Below are 25,618 nucleotides of genomic sequence, written 5' to 3'. Positions count from 1 at the left end.
AAAACCTGTTCCTACATAAGCTTGCCTGCACAGCAAGGGTGTTCCTGAAGTGAGGGAAGTTGCAACCAAAGAAAGAGATATTTTAATTGTCACTTAGTTATGGAAATCCTTTCCCCAGAGACTCTCACCTGCTTGGCAGGGGGTTGGACTCGATGGCCCTTTTGGTCTATTCCAACTCTATGATTCTATGATTCTATGATCTTTTCAACAACAGGAAATTGTCTTTTTATCCTCCCAAGCTTTTTAAGCTTTGAGTTTTAACCATTTAAACCTCTGCTTTTATTTATTAGGGGGGCTGTGCTTTAATTGGCTTTTTCTGGTTTCTTTCTTTCTTATACTGTTTTAAACCAATTGCTTAAAGGGTCATATACAAACCCATGAAATAAATAGCTACAAATTACTTCCTTTAAAAAAAGAAAAATATCCCCACTTAGCTCACTATATTTTTCCCCTCACAACAAACTTGTGAGGCAGGTTAGGCCAAGAGACTGAGACTGGCCCAAGTTCACTCAGGGAGCATCACAGGTGAATAGGGATTTGAGTCCAGGTCTCAGAGTCCAACCTACTAACCACTTCACCACACTGGTTCTCAAATAAGCTTTCAGACCTGGTGCTCTGTCTCTCTGTGTGTACAAAAAGTGGGAGTTGAGAACTCTTCAAAGAAATGATGGCATGTAAGAAAGGAAGAGAAAACAATGAAGGGATTTGGGGGTGGAATCACTTACATCATAGGCTCCAGCTTTGATCTGCTGGTATAGTCGATGTTGATCCTCATCCCAGAAAGGAGGATAGCCAACCAGCAGAATATACAGAATAACTCCTGTGTGAGACAGGGACAGGCATCGTTATGTAAGCTCCAGCCACACACAGGTGGGAAAAGGGGTTAGTTCAGTGACTCAGAAGCCTGGAGCAGCAGGCCTACACTGTCTGTGAGACTCAAAACTGAAGAGGATGTGAAAAGGCTCCTTCTTGTCTAAATTGTCAATGATAAGTAAGAGCATTTTTATAGTTCAGGCTGAGTCGTCAGTTAGCATCAGAACCTGCCTGACAGGGGGCACTAACAAATGACCAGCTCACTGAGCAATTGGCTATGTAATTAGCATTCACTCATTAAGTTGTGGGTAGGTTAGAGTCAAAGCAAGTGTTAACACACATTTTTCAGCGTGTTTCCCCGTCACTTTCCTTACTGCAAAAAATCCTGTGCTTTGAGGAAGCCGTTTCTTGTCCAGTTGTTATCTGAGGGAAGCACCCTCTGTCCCAAACAAAGAAATCACTTGCCACTTAATTGTCAGATACCGTGAATCCAGTTAGTCAAAAGTATCTTGTCAAGTGTCCAGAACAGCATCCATTCTAGCTAAGTAACAACATCCAGGAACTGCAACACTGCAGTTTGCTCTGTGGGCTTGTTTAAGCCCAGTCTTTCCTCCATATCAGTTCATACAGCTGAACTTGGGTGGGACAAAGAAGAAATCCTATTTCTCACCTACCATTTCTACCTGTTCTCTTACACACTATCAGGTCCCTATGTCTGATCTCAGACACCAAAACACTGTCTGAGGTTTATTATTTTGAAGAAATTTCTTTATCAACAACACACATCACAACTACCCCTCTCTTTCTGTACGGCATATATGCTGCCCAGGAAATTTTCTTCCACTCTAATAGGTTTTTTGTATATAGGAATTGAACTTTGAACATCTGGTCTGGGAATGCCTTGGCAATCTTTTGCAAGGATTGGCACCATTATGCATGCTAGCAGCAGTAATGCAACATTCAGACACATCAGACCCTGTTCAAAGATTCTTTTGGAATGAAAATGTAACATCAGGTGTATGTTCCTCATCTGTTTCCTACAACATTCTGCAACCCAACACAGGAAAAACTGTTCCTTCCATGTGTGTGCTGTGAAAATGAGGCTGAAGGTAAAACGTTTAATTAAGTGAGTCACTGATGCATCAACATGCCAAATAGGCAACATACACATACAATCTGGCCTCATGAGAAGGCTTGTCCTTTTTTGAGAGCACTATCTGATTAAAAAATAATAATCACTGAACTTGTGTGATGAGCAACATATTACTGTTGAGACTCATAGAAACTGCCTGAGACTCCACTTAAGACTTATTCTTCAGAGGTGGCCCTGCTGAGGGGATGACTGCATGTTAAGTCATTGCACCAGGACACAGTTTCAGTTCCTACCATTCAGAAGATCTTTGTTGTTCATTATTCACATCAATTTTTTTTAAAAACAACAACACATGCCATAGGAAGCCAGGTGTTTTGCCAGAAAGGAACACATTCCATCTGAAATAGCACCCATTCATAAAGTTTAATTCAGGCCACCTGCGTTCGCTTTCTGCTCTACTGTAACTACTTGTTTGGGTTACACAAGTGTTTTAGGCTTACTATGTTTCCTTTTCTCATTGCACAATATGGATAAGAGCTCTTCCCTGAGTCCCAAAAGAATGATGAGGATAAATAGATTATTGAGTGAGAGACTCCTTGATGCTATGGTGAGGGGGGAATATAATGGACTCTCCAAGTTAACAAGCATCCAGAAACACAATTTTTAATCTCCAAATTGTTCTTGTGGAAGTTACTCTCTGGTGAATGCTAAACCCATAAATCCATAAACTTTGTTCCTGGCTGCTAAAAGCTCATTCAGCTAGCTAGCCATTCCTCCCACAGGTCATAGGAGTAGGGTTTTGGTTGTAAGATTTTCAGCCCATCGCTTACAAAACATTTATATGGTTTCCTCTAGTACACATGATTGTGGAGTCACAGATTCATACATGAGTTTCTCATATTGACCAGAACAACTTTGCTATTTTTACTAAGAGCTTTAAGGACAACAACCCATCAGAGGGAGCGCTGAAGTGGGGAGGCAGCCATGCCAGTGCTTTTACAACTGCATTCAAATACAGAGCATAAAATATTTCCCTTCGAAAAGCTTCCCTTATTTTATCATCACAACAATCCTGTGAGCTAGGCTGTGAGGAGAGATTGTGACTGCTCTAAGGTCACACAGCACTCTAGCCATTGCACCACACTGGCTCACATGGGGGTAAAGAATTCTGGTTTTCCATTTGATCCATGGCAGAGGATGACAATGAATGCTCACATCTTCTTTCATGATGTGCTTCTAGAATTCTGTAGAGTTTATCAGTCCACTGACACTAGTTCACACAGCAGCACTGACATATCTCAGGAGTAACCAAGCCCTGTGAACAAGCTAGGGACTGCACACAGTACGAAAGATGGTGAGAGAATCACAGCAGCTGCCATCTTATTCCTCAAACTTTTATTTTGCCTGTTTAGCCACTTTCGAAACATAACCTCACTTACCACATGCCCACAAGTCCACAGCTTTGCCATAGGGGTCCTTTCGGAGCACCTCGGGTGAAAGGTAGCCTGGAGTACCTGCAAAACCTAGAAAGGCAAAGAGTTACAATATGCAACTAGTTACACATCATGGGGTCCAGCGGAGTCTGCAGCGAAAAGCACAAGGCAGCTATCAGTCGAATGGGAAAAGAGAATTGCTCTCTAATATTCCCACCGAACCTGGTGTTTGTTCTGCACTAGATACATGCTATCCTGGAGCACCTTTGCTGAAAATCACTCCTAATATCTCTGATTCAAGTCTTCCTGTGCTTGTAGAGCTAGTGCCACAACCTCACTGCCCATCAACAAGAGAAAAGTGTAGGTAGTCTTGTGGTAACCTGATATTGGTTTCCGGGCCCAATTCAAAGTGCTGGTTTTGACCTGTAAAGTCTTAAATGGCTCAGGGCGGCAATACCTCAAGGACCACCTCTTTCCATATGAACCTACCTGAACCCTGAGATCATCTTCTGAGGCCCTTCTTTGTGTGCCTCCTCCTCGAGGTGTCAGGAGGGTAGCAACACAAGAACGGGCCTTCTCTGCAGTGGCTCCTCATCTGTGGAATGCTCTCCCCAGGGAGGTTCAACTGACGCCTTCATTATACACCTTTAGGCACCAGGCAAAAGCGTTCCTCTTTAACCAGGCATTTGGCTGATCCGATTTACATCCTAGGCCCTTTTAAAATGTGCTTTCTTTTTTTGGGGGGGTATTAGGTTGCTGTTTTTATTTTCATTAGGTATTTTGTGGTTTTATATCTTGATTTTATTCTGTGAACCGCCCTGAGACCCCCGGGTATAGGGCGGTATATGAATTCAATAAATAATAATTATAATAATAATCTTTAGAAAATAGTCCAAAGGGGAGGAGCCCCCAAACCAGCCCCATAAGAACTCAATGGCCAGCTTCACAGCTTTCTCTGACACCCCCGCAATGCCTTTCACTATGTTGGATAGACCCCTGCCTCTCCAGAGGGGGCAGAGACACTCCCTCCCTCACCTAGCTCCTGGAGGTACCAAGGGAGGTGTGAACAGATGGGAGAGATCTTGCCTTCAAGGCAGAATGTTAGGTTGCTTGCTAAGGAGCTGAACCACTCACTGCACTAAGTTAAGCCTGCCCCATTTAAAAATGTGTATACTAGAAGCCATACTAAAAGGTTGAGGAATGTTTGTGAGGATTAAAAAATAATAATAATCGTAAACTGATGTAGAAAAGTGGAGCATTGAATTTAACACTGTAAAATGAGAAATCAAAATGGACATGTTTGTTTTTCCTGAGTGTCTATGCAGTCCTAGTTTGCCCCTCAGAAAATAGGCTGCTACCCCATCTAGGACAGCATTTTCTGAGCTAACAGAAAGATCTCTTCTAGCCTTGTTGCTGAGATCCTTTTGGGACTTTCTGCATGCAAAGGTTTGTGCTGTGCTACTGAGTTATGCCCCCTCCCCTAACAAATTGCATCTGCCAAAATGTATTTGTGGTTTGAGAAATTATAAATGGATTCCCTTAACAGCCTATGTCTACAGCTCAAAGATACAATAGCAATGTAAGTTATGATGACCTTAGTAAGTTACATTTATAGCTGCAAGTTATCGTGAGTTCATTAAACCACATCTAGTACCCAAGTAGACTTTTTAGAAAATGCAATTAAATGGCTAAACAAATTGAAGATATGCCACTAGCTCAGTAAAAGAAAGCTCAGGGGAGAAGAACTAATATAGTTTGGCTAAACATATTGGCCATCGTAACTCAGTTAAGTCAGGGGACTCTACGTAGTCAAAACCAGGGTGGGTGGCATTTTTAGAACTGAAGACTATATTGGAGCAACTGGATCTAAAAATGCTTTGCATATTTCAGCTACACAAAATCCTCACACCTTTTACACAAAAGGCAGCAAACCATAAATGGTTGGCGTGTTCTGTTTCTTTCAGCCTCTTACAAAGCATGACAGATTGCCGTTTGGGGGGTTTGCTTTCTCAGCCTTTAGTTTCCAAAAGCTTATTTATGGAACTAAGGTGGCTAGAACGTTTCTCAGTGTTTTTTTACCAAGCCTGCCTGTCGGTCATATAGGAGTTCCAAAGGGACCAGATATATTGAAACATGGGTCTTTTGTTTACTGCTGAATCGAAACAAACGTCAATTCATGGAAAACACAATTGGTGTTTGTTCTTCCCCACACCTTGACCTCACACACATGGCAAGGAATTCCTTAACCCAAGCCAGAAAAAAGCTGGGATTTTGAATGCCACATCACCATACTTCTCAGACCCTTCCTTCTCCTAGCCTAGCAGTTCTTAAATTCTTAGTTATGATTGGCCAAGATTATAATCAAATGCATCAACCACATCAAATGTGCTCCCATGCCTAATTAGTAATAAAATTGTACTGTAATTGATATGCCTGGATTCTTCAGTTGCAGTTAATGAAGGCTTCCTGGTCCAAGTGAACTTCATGATTACACCCATACTCAGGCACAGATAGGCTGGTGCCTGTTGCTTTCTAGCAAAACATTTTTGCTCCTTTCTGGGAGCAGGTGTTCCGGGAAGATGGAGTGTGTAGTGGATCCCACAGGAGTCCCCCTCAGACATTTGTAACACTGCTGCAGGTTATCATGTTCCTATCTAATATGTATTTACACTGCATTAATTATGGTGCATTATCCCATTTAGAAGTGCAGCAATCCTGTTCTATATTTTGATTATCAAACTGAAGCTTAATAAGCTGAGATATGAAAGAGCCTCATCCACTTCCATGCAGCCCCTTCACTCCTGCTGTACAAGGAAAGAAGCCAGGAAGCCGCAGTTAACCATAGCTTCCCTTTACAACACAAACGTCTTCTAAGCAAAATAAAAAAATTCCTTCCAGTAGCACCTTAAAGACCAACTAAGTTAGTTCTTGGTATGAGCTTTCGTGTGCATGCACACTTCTTCAGATACACTGAAACAGAGGTTGCCAGATCCTTCTATATAGTGAGAAGGTGGGGAGGGGTGTTACTCAGAAGGGTGGTGGGAATGGGAGATAGGCAGATAGCTGAGAGAGCCTCTTGACGACTCTTAACGACTGTAATAGGTCTTACAGGAAAAGGCAAGGGGTGGGAAGGTGAGAAATGGTTTAGTTATGTATAGTGAGATAAGAATCCAATGTCTTTGTTCAGCCCAGGTCTTTTCATGGTTTTAAGTTTGGTAATGAGTTGTAATTCAGCAGCTTCTCTTTCCAGTCTATTTCTGAAATTCCTTTGTAGTAAAACAGCTACTTTGAGATCTTGTATAGAATGTCCTGGGAGATTGAAGTGTTCTCCTACTGGTTTCTCTGTTCTGTGATTCTTGATGTCAGATTTATGTCCGTTTATTCTTTGGCGTAAGGTTTGGCCTGTTTGTCCAATATAGAGAGCTGAAGGACACTGTTGGCATTTGATGGCATACACAATGTTAGACGATGAGCAATTAAATAGTCCCGAGATGGTATGTGTGATGTTGTTGGGGCCAGTAATGGTGTTGTCTGGGTGTATGTGGCAGCAAAGTTGGCATCTGGGTTTATTGCAGGCTCTGGTGCCAGTGTCTGTGTTAAGTCTGGTTGTAGTATTATTGTGGGTTAGGAGTTGTTTAAGATTGGGTGGTTGTCTGTAGGCAATGAAAGGTCTTCCTCCCAGAGCTTGAGAAAGAGAACTGTCATTGTCCAGGAGAGGTTGTAGATCTCTGATGATGCGTTGTACTGTTTTAACTTGGGAGCTGTATGTGATGACTAGAGGTGTTCTGTTATTTTCTTTTTTGGGTCTGTCTTGCAGCAAGTTCTCTCTGGGTATCAGTCTGGCTCTGTTGATCTGTTGTCTAACTTCATCTGCTGGGTATTTTAGTTCTGAGAAGGTTTGCTGTAGATCCCTTAGGTGAGAGTCTCTGTCTGTAGAATTGGAACAGATGCGGCTGTAACGTAGTGCCTGGCTATATACAATGGACTGTTTGGTATGTTTGGGATGGTAGCTAGAGGCATGTAGATATGTTTGTCGGTCAGTTGGTTTGCGGTATAAGGTGGTGTCTATGCGCCCATCCTGTATTTTTATAGTAGTGTCCAAAAAATGTATTTCTTGCATAGATTGATTCATTGTAAGGTTGATTGTGGGGTGAAAATCATTAAATTTCTGGTGAAAGGTGTCCAGGGTCTGTTGACCATGTGTCCAGATGATAAAAATATCGTCAATGTATCGCAGGTACAAGAGAGGTTGGAGTGGGTAGGAGTTCAGGAAACGTTGTTCTAAATCTGCCATGAAGATGTTGGCATACTGTGGGGCCATGCGGGTGCCCATTGCTGTGCCGCTGATCTGAAGAAACAGGTCATCACCGAATTTGAAGTTGTTGTGGGTAAGGACAAATTGGCAGAGTTTGGTGGCCAGTATATGAAGCCAAGGTTTAAAGGTGGCTACCAGATCAAGTTGGCTTTCCTGGGAACCATTAAGCACAGCTTTATGGTTCTAATGCCATATTGGCACAGAATGTAAAGCCATGATTTATTTAAACTGTGCTTTGTTTTAAAAAAACTATAAGTTAAGCACAAGTTGTGCCACAGACAAATCAAACAAACCATGACTTGCTTCTCTCTAGCTCTCACCCTGTGCCTTTGTATTTTGGTGAGTGCCCTGGGTGGGGCAGGCAAGCAAACCATGGTTAAGGAAAGGTGTTGGGTTTACACACAATGCCAAGCCATAGTTAAAGTTTTGTAAGTCAATGACAAATCATGGCTTCAGATCATGGTTTGTTGGTAGTAAACAAACCAAGGCTAAGGCACTGGGCAAGGTTCCCACATAATACTAAGACATAGTTTAATAAACTTTGGCTTAACATCACATGTGAACCAGGTCACAGGGAAGCAGTAGTTAACTATGGCTTCATGGCTTGTTTGCCCATTTGTGTGAAGAGAAGAACAAATGTGCAGATGTACGAAGTTCATTTATATACTTCATTGGAGGTTTTTAAGTAGAGGTTGGGTGGCCACCTGTCATGGGTGCTTTATCTGAGATTCCTGCATTTCAGGGGGTTGGATCCTTGGGTCCCTTCCAACTCTAAGATTCTATTATCTCATTGTGTGAATGTGGTCCATGCATTATATTTTTATTGACAAATAGGATGATACATGAACGGGCAGCTGTGCTACTTTGAACCCCTCTCTGTTCTACATATTGTACATGACTACCTACAACAGAGATTATCAAATCTCACCTAGCAGATTTACAGGATAGTGCAATTATATAGCTTTCCAGATCTTTAGTGGAAAGCAACACATATCAGGTATACCTTTAATGTGATCCAAACCAGAGTGACCCATAGAAGAAAAATAACACAGACATGGTTAAGGCAAGTGTGGCTAACTTGTGGTCCTACAGACGTTGTTGTACTACAACTCCTAGCATCTGTGACCCCCCCACCTCTCTGTGTAGTGATAGTTTTAAAATATTCAAAAAAAGGAGAATATGTTTTGGTTGGTGGTTATTTGGGAGTTTTCCCCTGAGGTACTAACCACTGTCATACACCTACTCTGAGCAGAATAATCACCATGTTTATGGTTTCTAAAGCTTATACAACAGATATGTACAACGTACTGGGCTTAAGGTCCGAAGATCCTTAAAATATTCACAGCAATTGAGTCCCTTGTTACATGAGCGTAACTAGATCCACAGAAGTGTTAAACCCATGACACCCAACTTTCCCCCACTCACCAAACCAAGCCTGCTGCTCCCCTTCCACTTCAATGGCAAGCCCAAAGTCAGCCAGTTTTACAGCAGCTCCCTTCAGTTTGGATGCCAGCAGGAGGTTCTCCGGCTATGGGAGGAATCGGTTAGAGGATAAACATACAGAAGCACAACTCTGAAGTACCCGTCAAATCTGCTTAGCCCTCTTCTAATTACTGAGTCTTTAAAAAGCACCACCTGCACATTTTCAATTATAACCATGCTGGTTAGAAAGCATGCCTATGGTGCAGCCCTCCTCTCTCTGCCCCATGCTCAGCAGAAATGCGGATACTTATGTACCCCACTCCCCTCACCGCGGGAAGGTGTGGGATACACAGCGCAAGTGGCGCTGTGATCTAAACCACTGAGCCTCTTGGGCTTGCCGATCAGAAGGTCAGCAGTTCGAATCCCTGCGACAGGGTGAGCTCCCATTGCTTGGTCCCTGCTCCTGCCAACCTAGCAGTTCGAAAGAACATCAAAGTGCAAGGAGATAAATAGGTACCGCTCCAATCGGAAGGTAAACGGCATTTCTGTGTGCTGCTCTGGTTTGCCAGAAGCGGCTTAGTCATGTTGGCCACATGACCCGGAAGCTGTACATCGGCTCCCTCGGCCAGTAAAGCGAGATGAGCACCGCAATCGCAGAGTTGTGGTCCCTTTACCTTTATGTACCCTGCTCCCCTCACCATGGTAAGGTGTGGTATACAACATTATTTATTTCCCTCGAGGCTGCTTCCTGTACATTCAAGCACTAAACAGCAAGCCCAGGGTGCTTCAGTGTGAATGAAAACAAAACTGGAATGCTCAGAGCTCTCCAAACCAACTGAATGGGTGACCGAGTGGCAACTGCAGTGCCAAGTGAGTATAAAGTGATGCAACATGGGGCAAAAAAAATCCCCCTAGAAGCCTATCGTCACCAATGGCTACTAGTTATGCTCACTATATATGCTGCTTCCAGAATCAGAAGCAATAGTATCTGTCTGAACTCTAATTGGTGGGGAACAACCAGAGGAGGGGCCTGTGTCCTATTTATGGGCTTAGTACTGTGGGAAACAGGATGTTGAGCCTTTGGTCTAACCCAGCAAGGTTCATCTTATGTACCAGCTTCTGTTCTCTCCTGGCCACTTAGCGGGAGCCCTGTCACATGGCTGCGTGGGCCATTTTTCTTGGTAATGAGTGTGAGCAGGGAGTTTAGCAGCACTTCAGTAGGTGGGAGAAATATAGAGGGTGACATGTATTCTGGAGGAGGGAGAAAAAGGAGCGAAATAACAGAAATGAAGCATGTGTTTCTTAAAGCAACAGGCAAAGGAATCGCTTATGGTGGTGACTGCAGGTGGGGACAAGGATTTGGAAACAGGACATTCAGGAAGGGCTGTCTCTAAGGGCAACTGCCCCAGGTACTGCATGTTGGATGCCCTGTACTTGATGGTGGCATTCACAGTCAGCATGCTTGCTGCCTGGCCAGCCCAGCTACCTTCCACCCAGCTGGGAAGATTCTCCACCTCCTCCCTTCCTAGAGCAAGGGAGGGAGGGAGGTGGTGGAGGGGTTGGCAGAGGCAAAAGGGAGATGAAGGCAATGGGGAGAGCTAAAGGGTGTGATTTTTCCTGGGCCCCGCATCCCCTAGAATGGTCCAACATTCACTTGTCACAAATGGGTTTTTAAAAACGTGCTGGATTTTCCCTGGAAAGGATTAAACTGTGGGTGGGATTTGATGCCAACAACATGGCATGCATGCTGTGAAAATTTTGCATGCATGGTGAGCTCCCATCCCATAATAAGCCAGCCCACAGATAGAACAACTCGCTAATTAGTGAAGAGGTAGCTCATATGGCTGGCTGTTTTGGCAGACAACAGCATACTAACAGGGCTGTCAGCTGCACCTCAGGACCTAGGATTGCCAACAGCACTGATTGAAGAAACATAGATCAGGTTTTCTTCTCTGCTCGGCTGCCTGACTCCCAGATCACAATCAGCAACCATGTTATTAGTGCATCCACTATAGAGAATTATGGTCAAGTTGCATGCTTACAATTGCAGTCGCCAGCAAGGAAGCAGCTGGCTGGCTCAGTAATCCCAAGGCAAACAGCAAAAAAACGCCCCTTGGTTTCTTATTGAGTCCCAGGTACAAGCTACTTGCAGTTTGTTTGTTTTTTTCCAGTGAGACACAAAACAGACTGTGAATCCTCTGACTGCTGCTTATGCCCAAATGAGAAAACATCTTATTTGGAGTAGGAGGTGGAATACTAGGATGGCGATATGCCTCAGCTAGCATCTTTTGGCCAGATTCTGACCATGCCACATGGTACTCATTTGGTTCATGAGCTACTGCAAAAATGTGGGAAACTGAATTTAAGATTGAGAAAATGAGAAACGGAGAAAACAAAAACCGACAGATCTTTCCAACCCTACCTTTGGCTTAGAGCACCCATAGCTTGAAGTATTCTTGGATACACTTACATTTTACAGCTGGCTTAATTAGGAAGGCAGATTTAAAACTGGAGGTGGCCACCTGTATCATTCCAGGCTGAGGGGAGGGCTCACATGATTGAACGTTCCTTCATAGTACAAAAAAAAGAGTCCCTCCTTGCAGAAAGCTAGGCATCAGCAAGAAGGATTTTAATCAAGCTTTCTCCCTGATATGCTAGTTTTCTATGGATGGGGATTTGTTTTCGGAGGAGGAGCATTCAGTCCAATGCAATCAGAAGTTCATACAGCTCCGACAGTTTACTACTGTACGTCTGTGAAAACTAGGACCTATGAAATCTACAGACTTCAACCACTTAACAATTCTATTTCTATCGAAGCTTTGCTATCATCTACTTTCTATCAAAGTAAATCAACCAGGGTATGTATGTTGGGTGTAGGAGTTGGCTGCAGAAGGGATACACTTTCAGTCTTACAGTTTATAAATATTTTACCTTTAAATCCCGGTGCACTACACCCATCTGGTGGCAATGTAAGACAGCTTCCAGGATCTGTTGAATGCAGTGACTAGAGAGAGGAAACACAGTCACATTACCTTGGAAGGGGTCAGGAGATGGCTTGAGGCAAGGTTTCCCAGCAGAGTCCTGTCTGCTCTGCTATCTTTTTGCCATTTCCTATTTTCCCATTCCCCTTTCCTGCTAGCAGCCATGAAGAATGGCTCGGTGCCTTTCTCTGCAGAGCCAGGCTTACCAACAGGACGGGAAATGAAATAACCATTGTAATCTGATTGCCATTGAAACTCTATTACAGGAGGGCATTATTGGAGGCATTCGGGTTCTTCCGTGAGAGGAAAAAAGAGCAAAGCTGGTTGCTTTATGAGCATGCAGTGTTGCAGAAGCTAATGAGCAAAAACCACTGGATCGGTTTCTCACAGAAATTATGGCAGTAGATGGGGTGGCAAGTTCATGATCGCTTTTCTCATGTTGGTAGGTCTCACTACGACAGCTTGATGAGACACACACATCATGTTGCAGGCATGTGGAAAACAGAAAATGAAGGCCCAGGTGCCATAACAGCTGTCTGCAAAATGAAATGGCTCTGTTTACGTTTTTGGCAGATGCTAATAAAGCAATCGTTTATAATGTTCTGGGCATACAGGAAGCTTAATAAAAGCTGTTTGCTAAGAAGCACACCAAGCTGATAGTCTAATATGCCAGGTGATTGTTAGTGTGTGTGTGGTGTTAAGGTTGCAAGTCTATGCTTACTTACTCAGAAGTAAGTCCAGTTGAAGTTGGTGTGACCTATTTTCAAGTAAGCATCTTTGCACGGCAATCGTCATCTTACTAGTTTAATTCATTGTCCCACAAAGCCAATGAATCACCCTCCACCCCAGCCCAAGAGTCACTATCCAAATTAAAAGCCGGCAAAATTTCAATTAAGGGCATTTCAGGGCAACCTGCTTGTTGAGCATGCATCCTGATTTATTTGCAGAGCAATCATACAATGCTGGTTATTTGATGAGCATTTGTCCTGATACATTTGTGCAGAGGTTAGATGGCATTGCATCAAAGCAAGAGCCATTTTACACTTTCCACTGTATTTCCCAAGCACTGGGAAAGGACCAGGGAAAGACAGTGGCTGCCAGTGCTGAGAAGGGGGCAGATTTGTCTGAGATCAGGCTGAAAAGGGAAGACGGAAGTGGGCACTGCAGTTGCAGTGACTGTTTTTGTAGCTGCTCCCACCGCAGCTGCCCATATCAAGAAGGAAGGAGCAGGGCCAAGAAGGGCTGGTTAAGGAGGTTTCATGGGCCAGATGCAGTCCGTGAGCCATCAGTTCCCAGTCTCTCACCTAGAGTCACACTGTATCACAGATGGTGCCTATATTGTGTATGAGCAGCTGCAGTGGCTCCACTTCCACCCCAAAACAAGGCACACACCAGTACTTTTTCATTTACCCTGGTCTATGCTGGCCCTTGATGTCTGTCATCATGAATCTTACTTTTATTTGGACTACTGGCTGTCTTTGGATTTTAATTTTACTGTATCTATATTGCATATATGTACACACACACACACACACTGAATATGCACTGTATTTTGTATTGTTGTTGGACACTGCCTGCTTACATGACAAGAAGCATAGTGTAGCAATACAAAAAGATTGAAGGCAAAACTAATCGGTGACAGAGATAGAGATAAGCAGCAGGTTCTCAGCCTTGTTGCCTGCCAGCCTCAGAGACGAAGTGTTGTACAGTTTTTCCTAGGCACTTATTCTTTCCCCCATACCCACCTGGCATCTGCTTCACTATAGTATTCTCTAGCAACGATGTCCTCAAACAGTTCTCCGCCTGTCACCCTGTGAAGAAATTAAAGAGGAATCAGTCCCAGCTCCAGACATCCTCCTGCTGCAAGGGATGGAGGCGAAAGTCAAGGCAGTTCACATTTAAAGGGGCGAGTGTGCTAAATCCGCACTTTCCCAAGTAACACACAAAACAAAAAACAACCATCCTTTGAAATGCACACTTCTCTGAATTTTGCAATGAAGTTCTGTAGCCAAGTAATGTATACATTATTTTTTAGAAGCATATACTGGGGTAAAGAACCCATATGAATGCCTGTATTAGTAGCAATGACATACAAAATGTATTTTATTAGTGAAAACAGTTCTGAGCACACACTTCGTATGCAGAAGGTTGGAGGAAGAAATTTCTGATGGAAAAATGGTGGGGAAATGGTGGATGGTGGGAAAATGGTGGATTCTCTTTCCTTGGGGATTTTAAAGCAGAGACTGGACGGACATCTGCCATGGATGCTAGAGTTGAGATTTCTGCATTGCAGAGGGTTGGATTAGGATGACCTTCAGGGTCCCTTGCAGTTCTATGCAGTTCTATAATTCTATTATTCTACCACAGCTAGCAGTGATATTCATCCTATCAGATTTTTTAGCCTCATTCTGCAAACTGTAGGACTGTAATTCTGGAGGAAATGATGAAATGGGCTTTCACCATTTCCCCTTTGTCATCTTAATATCTTGCCTCATGTGGGCCATATGCTAAGCATGCAGAACAGCAATCCCCTCTCAAGTGACCTTGCCAACCTCACTACTTCCTCACCAGCCTAGAATTTCTCATGGAGCATTCCTACTGTGATTTTGCTTGCTGGATAGGAAGGAGAAATTAAGAGCCGCCTGAGAAGGAACAGGTTGGAACGGGAGATGTATCAGCGCCGTCTTGGATGCCAGACCCCTCTGTCTCAAAGGAGTAACAAAGAAAAACTGCAGCGCCAGGCAGGATCTCTTAAAGGATTTGGAGAACAGTGCAAGAGCAGCTGGTCCTCCAGGGACTTCACATTCAATATGCTAATTGTTGCTCTAAGAAGCTTGAAGGGCTGATCTGCATAAAGAGTAGTGCTAATTCTCTTAAAGCTGGATGCTGCAAAACGCTTTGCGAAATCCAAGCCACTTAGCTGCTCTGCTTTCTAAAAGGGTTGGACACAAGCTACCCAACACTGATATCCAACTGTGATAGGGCACCAACTTAACCTGGAGACAGCTTTTAAGGAAGTTGAAGGTTGTTTGGCAGAGCCATTGTCTGTGATGCACTACATACCAATTTATTTGTCTCTTGTCAAATGGGTTTTGCAGGGTTTTGACTCATTCCAAAGTATCTGTTTGCCTCGTGATGGTAGAGAGACAGAAAATGTGTGCATGAGGCATGTGGAAAAATGGCTCCATCACACCACGTTCACTTTTCAGTAGGTGGGTGGAGAAACTCTATGATCTAAGTCCACTTTGGACTGAGTAGCTCTCAAACTGTGCGTGTGTCCTGAGAGGTAATGCTCCCGTAATGATTCACAGAGTACTTAACATGCATATGAAGATTTATTCATGTCCCGCCATTACTTACAGGTCAAATATCAGGTAGTGGTGTGCCTCCTCTGATATGCTGTCATGAAGCCTCACTGCAGAGACAAAAATGGAACAGGTTACCAGCCAGAATAAACTTATTATATTCAGAGGTAAATCTACTGGTCTTTCACCTTGGTCCATTGAGCTGAAATACTTCCCTAGTGCAATGCAGGCTGCAAGTGTATGAAGTGGAACCACACATCACCTTACCTATATTCATGTATGTATTTATTTTCTGACATTGATAGCCTTTCCTCCATCACTGAACCCAAGGTGAGATCCATGTGGTTCCCAGAGGGCCACTGATTGAAGCACTTACCAGACCCAGGCCCACTTAGCTTTATCAAAGTGGCGGCCTCATATACCTTCAGAACATGTCCTGGGAACCTTCCCCATCTTGCCACATATTCAATGCTTCAAAATGTTGAAAAGGAGGTAAACCTTCTGCAACATACATGCATCCAGGGAGTATCTTCTGATCGCTGAAGTCGACTTTACTGACCTTGGCAAACACTGCCGTTTTTCTGCCGAAGGTCTTTATGACTGCAGACCGTCAAGTAACAGAAACAATGGTTTCGATATAACACGGAAGAGGGAGAAAAGAAACAGTGGGTTTCAATGGAAAGAAGGCAGACTACGGGCCAATTCATGGGACCTATTGTGTGTGTGCCCAGGTGTGGGTTGAATGGATTTGCTTTTCAGCTGAGGATGTGCTAAAGTGCTCGTTTGTTTGTTTATAATGTGCCTGGATTACTTGTCAGCCTTACACAGTGGAGCCAAGTACATTTGTTTCTCCATTCAGCTCACTGATGGCTAACTGGATTGTTGGACACTCGATGAAATATCGGGCAGCTTTGCCAGGGACTCTGCTGCAGTTGGAATCCACCATTCCCCATATCTCATCCATGTTCAGGGAAACAACAGATGTTTATTGTGGGATCGGTGCATCTCATGCATACAAGGTTGGATTTTTTTTTTACTGCATTCATATGAAATCATTGTCATCAAAATGCCAGTCTGTGTTGTTTTCTCCCTTTAATTCTGATTTACCCTTTCCATGTAAATTAGATGCATTTTTTTAGAAAAAATCTTGCCAATGCCTTATGTGTATGATATTTCAACAAGAGCTTTGTGATCTTACCACCACCACCCCACAAAAAAACCACATCATTTACCTCTAGCTGCTAGATCGTGCAGACTCAACAGGGAATGGATGACGGCATCTCACTCCGACTATAAACTTCCCTGAGGCTTTGGGCCAGCCATTGTTAGAATGAGTCAGGCCTAGCTTGGGAATTCCAAGTTTATATTATTTTGAGAACTGGCTGCAATTCTATGCAGCCTAAAACACTAACATCCGACAGATTTCCATTTTAGGATTAGGGTGAAAGCTGAAATTCTTCAAAGGGGAAAAATAAATCATACGGTTGACCAAGGTGACTCTTCCCACTATTCAGGGTTGTACAGTTAGAACCCAGCAGCTGATAACAGCCAGTAGATGCCCCAGCCCAGGTGACAGCAACCTCTCTATATCTCCCTTCGCCCTGCTCTCAATGCCTAATATCTTCTCCATATCCCCATATCCCAAAGATTGCTGCCATTTGCTTGGCTTGATAAACACAGCTGCACAGGCAGTCTTGCTAAGACAGTACTCTGGCAGGCAGGGCAGGGTTTAGTGGCTTCGCTTGGTGATGGCATTCCCTGTGACCCTTTCCCTCCTTACTGTGTGCCAGATATCAAATTATCCTGGCATCCTCCAAGGATAGCTTCCATAGCTGAGGGAACACTCCACCTCCATCATCCACAACTGGAGGCAAAAGACCGGGAATGGAATGAGAAACATGCTGGAAGAGCCTTGATGTTCTCTGTGTGAGACTTCACACATACAACTTCCAGGGAATCCATTCTATATTTTTCACAATTTTGGGCCTGTGCTTAAATTTAACAATTATATTTTTTTTCTGAAGGCTTGAAAGGAATATTGCTGCACTTTTAAGGGTTGCATAGAAGAGACAATTTCACCAGGTTTGCTTTTTCTCATCAGGGAAAATACTGTGATGAAAAAAAATAGCCCTTAGATGAAAAATTGACAAGAATTATTACAGTCGATTTCCACAGATGTAAACTTGACAGAAATGGTTATTATCTTCTGCAGTACAGAGTTTGCACTACTGCAGCCTGGTTTTGCTGCTCAAAATGTGATTAGTCAATCGTTTGGGATGTCACAATGCCATTTAGATAAATGCACATTATCAAAATATCCCTTGACCCATGCATATTTAAATATTACTATTTAATCTAATCTCAGTATGTTCTAGAATGATGAGATATTTCTGAAAAGTGTGTGTGTGTAAATGCATATTCCCAATGGTGGGCAAAAAAATGGAGGGAGAAACGAAAGAGGGGGGAAATGGGTTTATATGTATTTATGAAAAATCTAAGCAGAGCAATTTCAGCTACTGAAATTTTAATCACAACTTCTGCATAACCTTTGGAAAATATCCAGTTATCTGATTCCTGCTATCACCAGAAAATTATTTTGTGCTAAGGTACATTTCCAAATGTAAGAACAATCTAACAATCAGCTGCAAGAAGCCTGGGAAGACACCCAAAGAATCCTTAACAAGAAGAATATGAGTTGTTTCATATAATAACAGAAATGGTTATTATGAACAGTCAGAGGAAGAGATCCACATAATTTAGAGGCATGCATGTCATTCTTGATTTTGAAGGAGGTAACCTCTCTACTTCCCATATTTCTTTAAACATTTAATATTACCCACTAGAACATAATTCCAAAAAACGCCAGGATAAAGAGGATGCTGATGTTGCCTAATGAAAAAATGTTCTTTAAAAATAAAATTAAAAACTCCACAAGTCATCTTCTCACCGCAAAATTATTCCATTTACAATATAGGGGATTGTTTTAAGGAATACTGAAATAATACATGTGAAGTGCCAGTCTAAAATGATCTATAAATGCCCCAAATACAAGTTTCTGGGAATCAGAAGTGGGGCAAGTGCCACAGGAGCCAACTCCTAGTGACCAAGGTCCCTTTGCCCCTCCTATAAAATATTTGAGGGGGCCGGGAGCTCCAAAGTTGATGGAAAGTGCCATTTAAATGGTGTGCATGTGCCACGTATTGTGAGTGATTATGTGAGGCAGGGCGTACAGGAACCCCAAATACGTTATTCAAGTTGGCACCCTAGGCGAGTGCCATTGCACTCAAGTCCTGCATGCGGACTTCCTATAGGTACCTGGTGAGAACAGGATGCTGGACTAGTCGGGTCACTGGCCTGATCCAGCATGGCTCTTATTTTGTCCTTATGTCTTGTGTTCTTAATAGATTACATGGTGAGGAACAATGACATATGAGCAGAATGCAGGACAAAGAAGAAACAAAGTGCCAGTACCTGAAAGACAGGTAGGTAGGGCAGAGATGAGAGAAGAATAAAAATCTGCCCTCTTGTTGCTCTGGCAAGGAGTCTTTCTTGTAATACTTTATGCTTCCCCTTGCAACACTTCATCTTTGTCCCCTTGCAAGTTTGACATGAAATTTATTTTTCAAAGTTATCATAAATACATCACAACCTTTGTTAAAATGTTGCCATCTAGTTTTGATTTGCACTGAACTTGCTGTGAGATTTATTATGGCATTTTCATTCAAAATTATCACATCATTATTTCAGAGAATGATGGGTTTTGCTATGCTTGAATGAATCTTTCTTTCTTTCTTTCCACCTCTGTGTATTTGAAGATTTGAGGCATGGCCATTACTCCTATCTATTTGTTTTATTTTTCATCTTTGGCTTCTGCATTTTGCTGCTAACTTTCAGAGATATGTGCTTACCCAATTTCCCTCATTTGTGCTAAGAGTTATTACTTCCTCTTTTTTGTTGGTATTTTAATAGAAATGTTAATAAATTGATGTAATCATAATGTTTCCCCACCACACCAATCGTTTGTTGTTGCTGTTTTCTAAACAAAACAAACAAACCTATATGAGGCCAAACAATGAGAACCATGCCTCATGTCCCTTCTGTCTACTTTGGTCTTCAGTCATAGTCTTCCTCTGTATACCTCCACCGAAAGGTAAGTCTTGATCAGTACAGCTGAGCTAATGGGTTTAGAATTGTCCTGCTAGCACCAGTATACACTTAATTCTGGGGCACAGTGAGGCAGTTGCTTCTGGCAGCGAATGCTGAATGGCAGGGAACACTGAAGAGGTACAGAAGAACAGGTAAGAAGACACTAGGAATCACAAGACAGAGAAACCAGTAGGAGAACACTTCAATCTCCCAGGATATTCTATACAAGATCTCAAAGTAACTGTCATATTACAAAAGAATTTCAGAAACAGACTGGAAAGAGAAGTTGCTGAATTACAACTGATTACCAAACTTAAAACCATGGAGAGACCTGGTCTGAATAAAGACATTGGATTCTTACCTCATTATACATGATAAAGCTATTTTTAGCCATCTCACCCCTTGCTTTTTCCTGTAAGACCAATTGCAGTCGTTAACAGGTCAACAGGTTAACCATACCTATCAGCCAATCACCCATTCCCACCACCCTTCTGAGTAATACCCCTCCCCACCCTCTCACTATATATAAGGGTCTAGTGACTTCCGTTTCAGTGTATCTGAAGAAGTGTGCATGCCATGCACACGAAAGCTCATACCAATAACAAACGTACTTAGTCTCTTAAGGTGCTACTGGAAGGAATTTTTTTATTTTGTTTCGCCTACGGCAGACCAAAATGGCTACCTACCTTTATCTAGATAAGAAGAAGGGCCCTGTTGGACCTGCCTAAAGGCCTACCCAGTCCAAAACTCTGTTCTCACATTGTGGTAAACCACTGAAAGCAGAACAACACTGCCCAAACAGTATTTAGAGGCATACTGCCTCTGGCAGTGGTCATAGAACATAGGCATTGTTGACTAGTGGCTATTGGTAGCTTTACCCACCATGTGTTTGTCTAATCCTCTTTTTAAAGCCTCCCAAATTGGTGGTCATCACTACCTCTTGTGGGAGCAAATTCCATAGTTTATGCTCTGTGCATGTCTGGTGCCCCCTTAGGTGGCCTGCTGCTTTCAGTTGCGGTGGACCATGCTGTGCCAGTCCAGTTGACTTCTGTATGTGGAAGGGGGTGGCATCATCTTGTGCTGTGCCTCACACGGCAAAATGTATTGAACTGGCCCTAGTTACTTCCTTACTTTTGGCTCAAGGGCTGTGGAATTATATCCGTGAAATGAAGTATGCTCTGCGAGTGCTTGGCCTGGGATACGGGTCCTTTCGGGTCCCAAGCAAAGAGGCTGAGCTGTTCCTTCATGCTAACAGCAATGTACCCTACAAGCAGCTGCTTACTCACCAGGCAATGTCAAAGTCCTTCCTCCTCCTCCATCCCAATTTGCCACAAGAATTAGAAAGGAAACAGGGGGGGGGGTTTGACAGAGAGAGAGAAGGGCACCAGAAGCTGTCTCTACATAGATTCAGTTTGTTATGCTCTCTTGAAGGACCAAATGGTTCCATAATTGGATTTCACACCTCAATAAATTAATGCCAGCTATTCCATTCAAGTGATGTTGGTTAAATCAGATTGGTTAATTGAACACTAAAGGAAGAGAAGGATTCCCCCCCGCCCTAAAAATGACCAAGTTGGGTGCTCTAAGCACATCAGGATGAGCTGAGACAGCATACACATATCTGTATACAAGACATGGTAAAGGTACACCTGACCATTAGGTCCAGTCGCAGACAACTCTGGGGTTGCGCACTCATCTTGCTCTATAGGCCGAGGGAGCCAGCGTTTGTCCGCAGACAGCTTCCTGGTCATGTGGCCAGCATGACTAAGCCGCTTCTGGTGAACCAGAGCAGCGCACGGACACGCCGTTTACCTTCCCACCGGAGTGGTACCTATTTATCTACTTGCACTTTGAACTGCTAGGTGGGCAGGAGCTGGGACCGAACAACAGGAGCTCACCACCGTGACACAGAGATGCCTGCTATTATACATGTATAGTTTTTCAGGTAAGGAAGTTGCAGAAGAGCTATCATGGCTTTGATTAATTGACTAGTCAGTTGCTGGTTTTAAGAGTGTGCTGTGCAGGAGGGTTTAGGGACAAAATTTACCTGGGCAGGCCCTATTCACACGTGCAGCAGTTATGTGCTTGTAAATGAGGACTACATGGGCAGAGCCATCACCATTAATTATCCCCACCCACTTTACAACCTTAAGTGGCATCCTTTGTCGAAACCAGACTTTGTTCCACCACGTGGCTTTGACTCCTGACCTCTCTCTAATTCTAGGATATCTATTCCACCCATTCCGCCCTGCAGAACTACTGCCCCTAAATTTATCTGTCTCTTGATAATGCCTTACCTGCTCACTCTGATGATAACCTCTCTCCTGATTGCACTTATTAAAATTCAGCCCTCCATCCAAAGACATGAATGTTCCTATATATGTGTCCATGGAAGAGGAGCAAGCAACTCTCACATTGTTACTTAATTGCCACCTAAAATCTCCTTTGGTTCACCTGGCCAAGTCTACCATCTTAGTCTTTCTCTTAATTGTATCCTCTCTAATCTCTCTGTCTGATTTCTCTCTCCAGTATTTGAGTTGGGCTAGGAGAAAAGTGATAGCTGGGATAGAGCACCGCTGGGATAAAGTGAGGGAGGGTTGGATCCTTTAATTAAAATGTCTCCTAAGCCAGCTTACAAAAACAATGAACCAGTTGAGCACCATAATACATCAGGCACAGTGTCCTCCAATAGATCTCAGAAGGCAAAGGCAAAGGCCAGCTTACAAGGTACCAGTGGCTTGTGGTGAAATTTTTCATAGAGGCTCCAGCTTGTGAGGACAATGGGGGACAGTGTTGCAAGCATGAGCATTGCGCCTCCCTCCCTAAGCCAGGCAAAAGCTTCCCAGGCTTTGGGAAGGAGGAGCCAGTTCTCTGACATGATGCTGGGGCCCTCCTGCTTCCTTCCCAAAGCTGGGTGGGTTTTGGGAAGGTGTTGGGAGGGCTCTTGGACCCATCAGAGCATCACACCTCCTTCCCTGAGCTGGGCAGAAGCTTCCTGGGCTTTGGGAGGGAGGCACCAGGGGAACATTTAGGGCACTCGCCTAGTCCCCCTGGTCCACTGATTGCATGCCAGTGAGTCCAACCATGGTTGTTCTGAGGGGGTTCCCAGCAACAGAATGGACCTGCCTGCCTTTTGCTTTGCTCTTTGCTCTTTGTTCCGTGTTTTGTTTTCTCATCCTGCCTATAGATAAAATCTGTTTCTCAAGGAACAACCTGTCTGAACCCTAAAAGAACCTCTGCTCTTGGCAGAACATTCACATGCAGAAGGTTCCATGTTTGATCCCTGAAATCTCCAGGTTGGGCTGCATGCATAGGAAGCTGCCTTGTACGGAGTCAGACAATTGGTCTACCTAGCTGTCACACAGGAAGTGGCTTTGCTGTGTTTCAGGCAGGAGACCTTCCCAGCCCTCCCTGGAAATGCTGTAGTCCAGAACAGGCAGCTGAATAATCATGGGCCATGGAGGCCTTGTTTCAGAAAGTGCAGACTTATGGGGATTTAATACTGCAAAGCCTCTGTTAAGAGATTATTCAGACTCGTCCACCAACAGGCCCTGGGATCATGAGACTCCTTGAAGAGCTGTTCCAGTCAATAAAGAGTCGTTCTGGGGAAGAAAAACAAGGACTCTCTGCTTCTTGCTCTGCTCAGCCAGAACCTCCCACTCATTCCATCAGGAAGGGTCCAAATTGCTCGCCTGCTTTCAGCTCTCCATCTTTCTAGAAGTCACAACATAAATGCAGTTGCATAAAAGGCATGCCTCTTTTATGAATAGCGAGCAACTGAATTATTCAATGAGCATGAAAAGGTTTGAATAGATGGATTGGAAAAGGCACACCAGACCTTCACTGTTATAATTAGAGGCAGAGCAGAACAGAACGACTCCTTAACACACAACACCACCGAAGCATAAAGGAGACCACTTTAGAGCGATGCCTTTTGACTCTAGAACTGACCACCTGGATTAAAGCAAAGCCGTTTTAAAGTGGGGGGGGGAGGGATGCCAGGGGACCCATTCATCAATGACTACAGTAGATATTCAACCATAAATCCAAAACTAAGCTTAACTATAGGTGCAGGTGATGCAATACAAAATGCCTCTCTGAGCATTCAGAATCCAGCATATGAACCAAGACTACATTTTTTCCCTCTCCCCTCAGCAACACTGTAAGGAAGATTAGCTAATTATGTGTTGAGTGAAGGAATTCAGCTGCAGGGAGGGAATAAGCAACCATGGTAAAGCTAGTTACAGACCTAGATGAAACAGGCTAGGACAGGCTTCCTCAACCTTGGCCCTCCAGATGTTTTTTGGCCTACAACTCCCATGATCCCTAGCTAGCAAGACCAGTGGTCAGGGATGATGGGAATTGTAGTCTCAAAAACATCTGGAGGGCCGAGGTTGAGGAAGCCTGGGCTAGGACCTAGTCCTCCCTTCCACCCAAGACTGCTGCTTACCAACTTACAGCCTTGGGCAAGGAAGCTCTCCAGCATTCCTGTAGCAGGGAATTGTGAAAACACATAGGCTGCTGGGGTAAGCTTTGCAGGACGCAAGGAATGTTGGGCCACAGTTAGGAGCCTATTTTGACACCCTACTGCACTGACCAGGATGCATGAACATTACACAAGCATAAGACAGCAAACTGATTGATAACATTAATCTATTTTGCTATTATCATTTTATGTTTACTTATTTATGTAGTTTGAAAGGGACAAATCCCTTCATAGAGTACCCCTCTTTTTGTTATGTTTTAGACAGGGTGGAGTCAAAGTGATTGCCTTCCTCACAATTTTCAATAAAGTGAAGATTCAACACAGAGGACGCGTCTCGTAAACTAGGGTCAACCCAGCCCCAGAAGCCAGGGGTCCAGCCCTTTGCACATGGCTCTGTGCCACCATAGATATCACTCTGCTCCTCCTGGCAGCATCAATTCCCCTCTTTAATTCCAGCCTGCAGCATTTTGGTTCATTTTAGATCATCAGTAGATAATTACCCTGTTTGTGCTGCTTTCATTGGGAACTGTACTCCTGAGTTTCCAGGCAGCAGTGAACAGTGGGGGTGTGAGGGGAGGAGAGGAGAGAATGGCTTTCTGGGTATAAATAGCTACCAGATTGGTCTTGTTCAGTTATCTTGCTCTGTTAACACAATCCTGTCTGTTCCCACAGAGAAGCACTGCCACTCTATGCAGCTCACATCTGTGTCTCCAGGGAGAAGGGCAAAAAAGGAGCAGGGGGCAGAGTTGCCAGATGACACAGGGAACCATGGCACAGCCTGTTCTTGTGCCTTTAACAGCAGCTTTGAAAATCAGCAAGTGAAGCTTTTTCAATATGGAAATGAAATGTAGGTTGCAGCCCTTATTTCCATGGTGTGTGTGTGTGTGTGTGTGTGTGTGTATATATACATATATATATATATATATATATCTGTTAATTTCTGAAAATCAAGCAGCTGTTCAAAAGCAGCGTTACAGCGGCTCAGCTCGTTGAAAAGTTGGCAACCCTAATAGGGTATCAGATGGCCCAGTGAAATGATTAGAGTTAATGATATACACCATACATTTAAAGTGCGCGCACACCCACGCGCACACCCACCCACACCCACACCAAGAATGCTAAGAACTGTAGTTTACCCATTAAAGTAAAGGCAAAGGGACCCCTGACCATTAGGTCCAGTCGTGACCGACTCTGGGGTTGCAGCGCTCATCTTGCTTTATTGGCCGACGCTTTATTGGTACAGCTTCCGGGTCATGTGGCCAGCATGACTAAACCGCTTCTGCCAAACCAGAGCAGTGCACAGAAATGCCGTTTACCTTCCCGCCGGCGTGGTACGTATTTATCTACTTGCACTTTGACATGCTTTCAAACTGCTAGGTTGGCAGGAGCAGGGACCGAGCAACGGGAGCTCACTCCGTCATGGGGATTCGAACCGCCAACGTTCTGATCGGCAAGTCCTAGGCTCTGTGGTTTAACCCACAGCGCCACCCGCATCCCTTAGTTTACCCATTACAGAGCTACAATTCCCAGCACCCTTAACAACTATAACTCCCAGGTGTGTGTGTGGGTGTGCTTTAATAGTGTTCTAAATGTATATGCAGCCTGTGACATTTGCATAAAAACG

The 25,618-nt window shown here is 43.7% G+C and overlaps 1 protein-coding gene across 3 annotated transcripts in view; it reads right to left on the bottom strand.

Annotated features, from left to right (window-relative positions):
• CAMK2A (calcium/calmodulin dependent protein kinase II alpha) overlaps positions 1-25,618 on the bottom strand; it is a 109,356-nt gene that overhangs the window by 26,196 nt on the left and 57,542 nt on the right. For all 3 annotated transcript variants that reach the window (XR_014004590.1, XR_014004591.1, XM_081180761.1), the window contains exons 4-9: positions 15,418-15,472; positions 13,803-13,868; positions 12,008-12,080; positions 9,080-9,182; positions 3,346-3,429; positions 726-820 (exon numbers count right to left, since the gene is read on the bottom strand). Coding sequence is in view for 1 of the 3 variants with exons in the window: in XM_081180761.1 (XP_081036887.1) it covers positions 726-820; positions 3,346-3,429; positions 9,080-9,182; positions 12,008-12,080; positions 13,803-13,868; positions 15,418-15,472 (476 nt within the window). In the remaining 2 variants the exon portion in view is untranslated. The remainder of the gene's footprint in view (positions 1-725; positions 821-3,345; positions 3,430-9,079; positions 9,183-12,007; positions 12,081-13,802; positions 13,869-15,417; positions 15,473-25,618) is intronic.

The sequence above is a fragment of the Podarcis bocagei genome (assembly GCF_964188305.1).
Source record: "Podarcis bocagei genome assembly, chromosome: 2".
Classification (NCBI taxonomy): Eukaryota; Metazoa; Chordata; class Lepidosauria; order Squamata; family Lacertidae; genus Podarcis; species Podarcis bocagei.
This window is presented reverse-complemented; position numbering and strand designations above follow the sequence as displayed.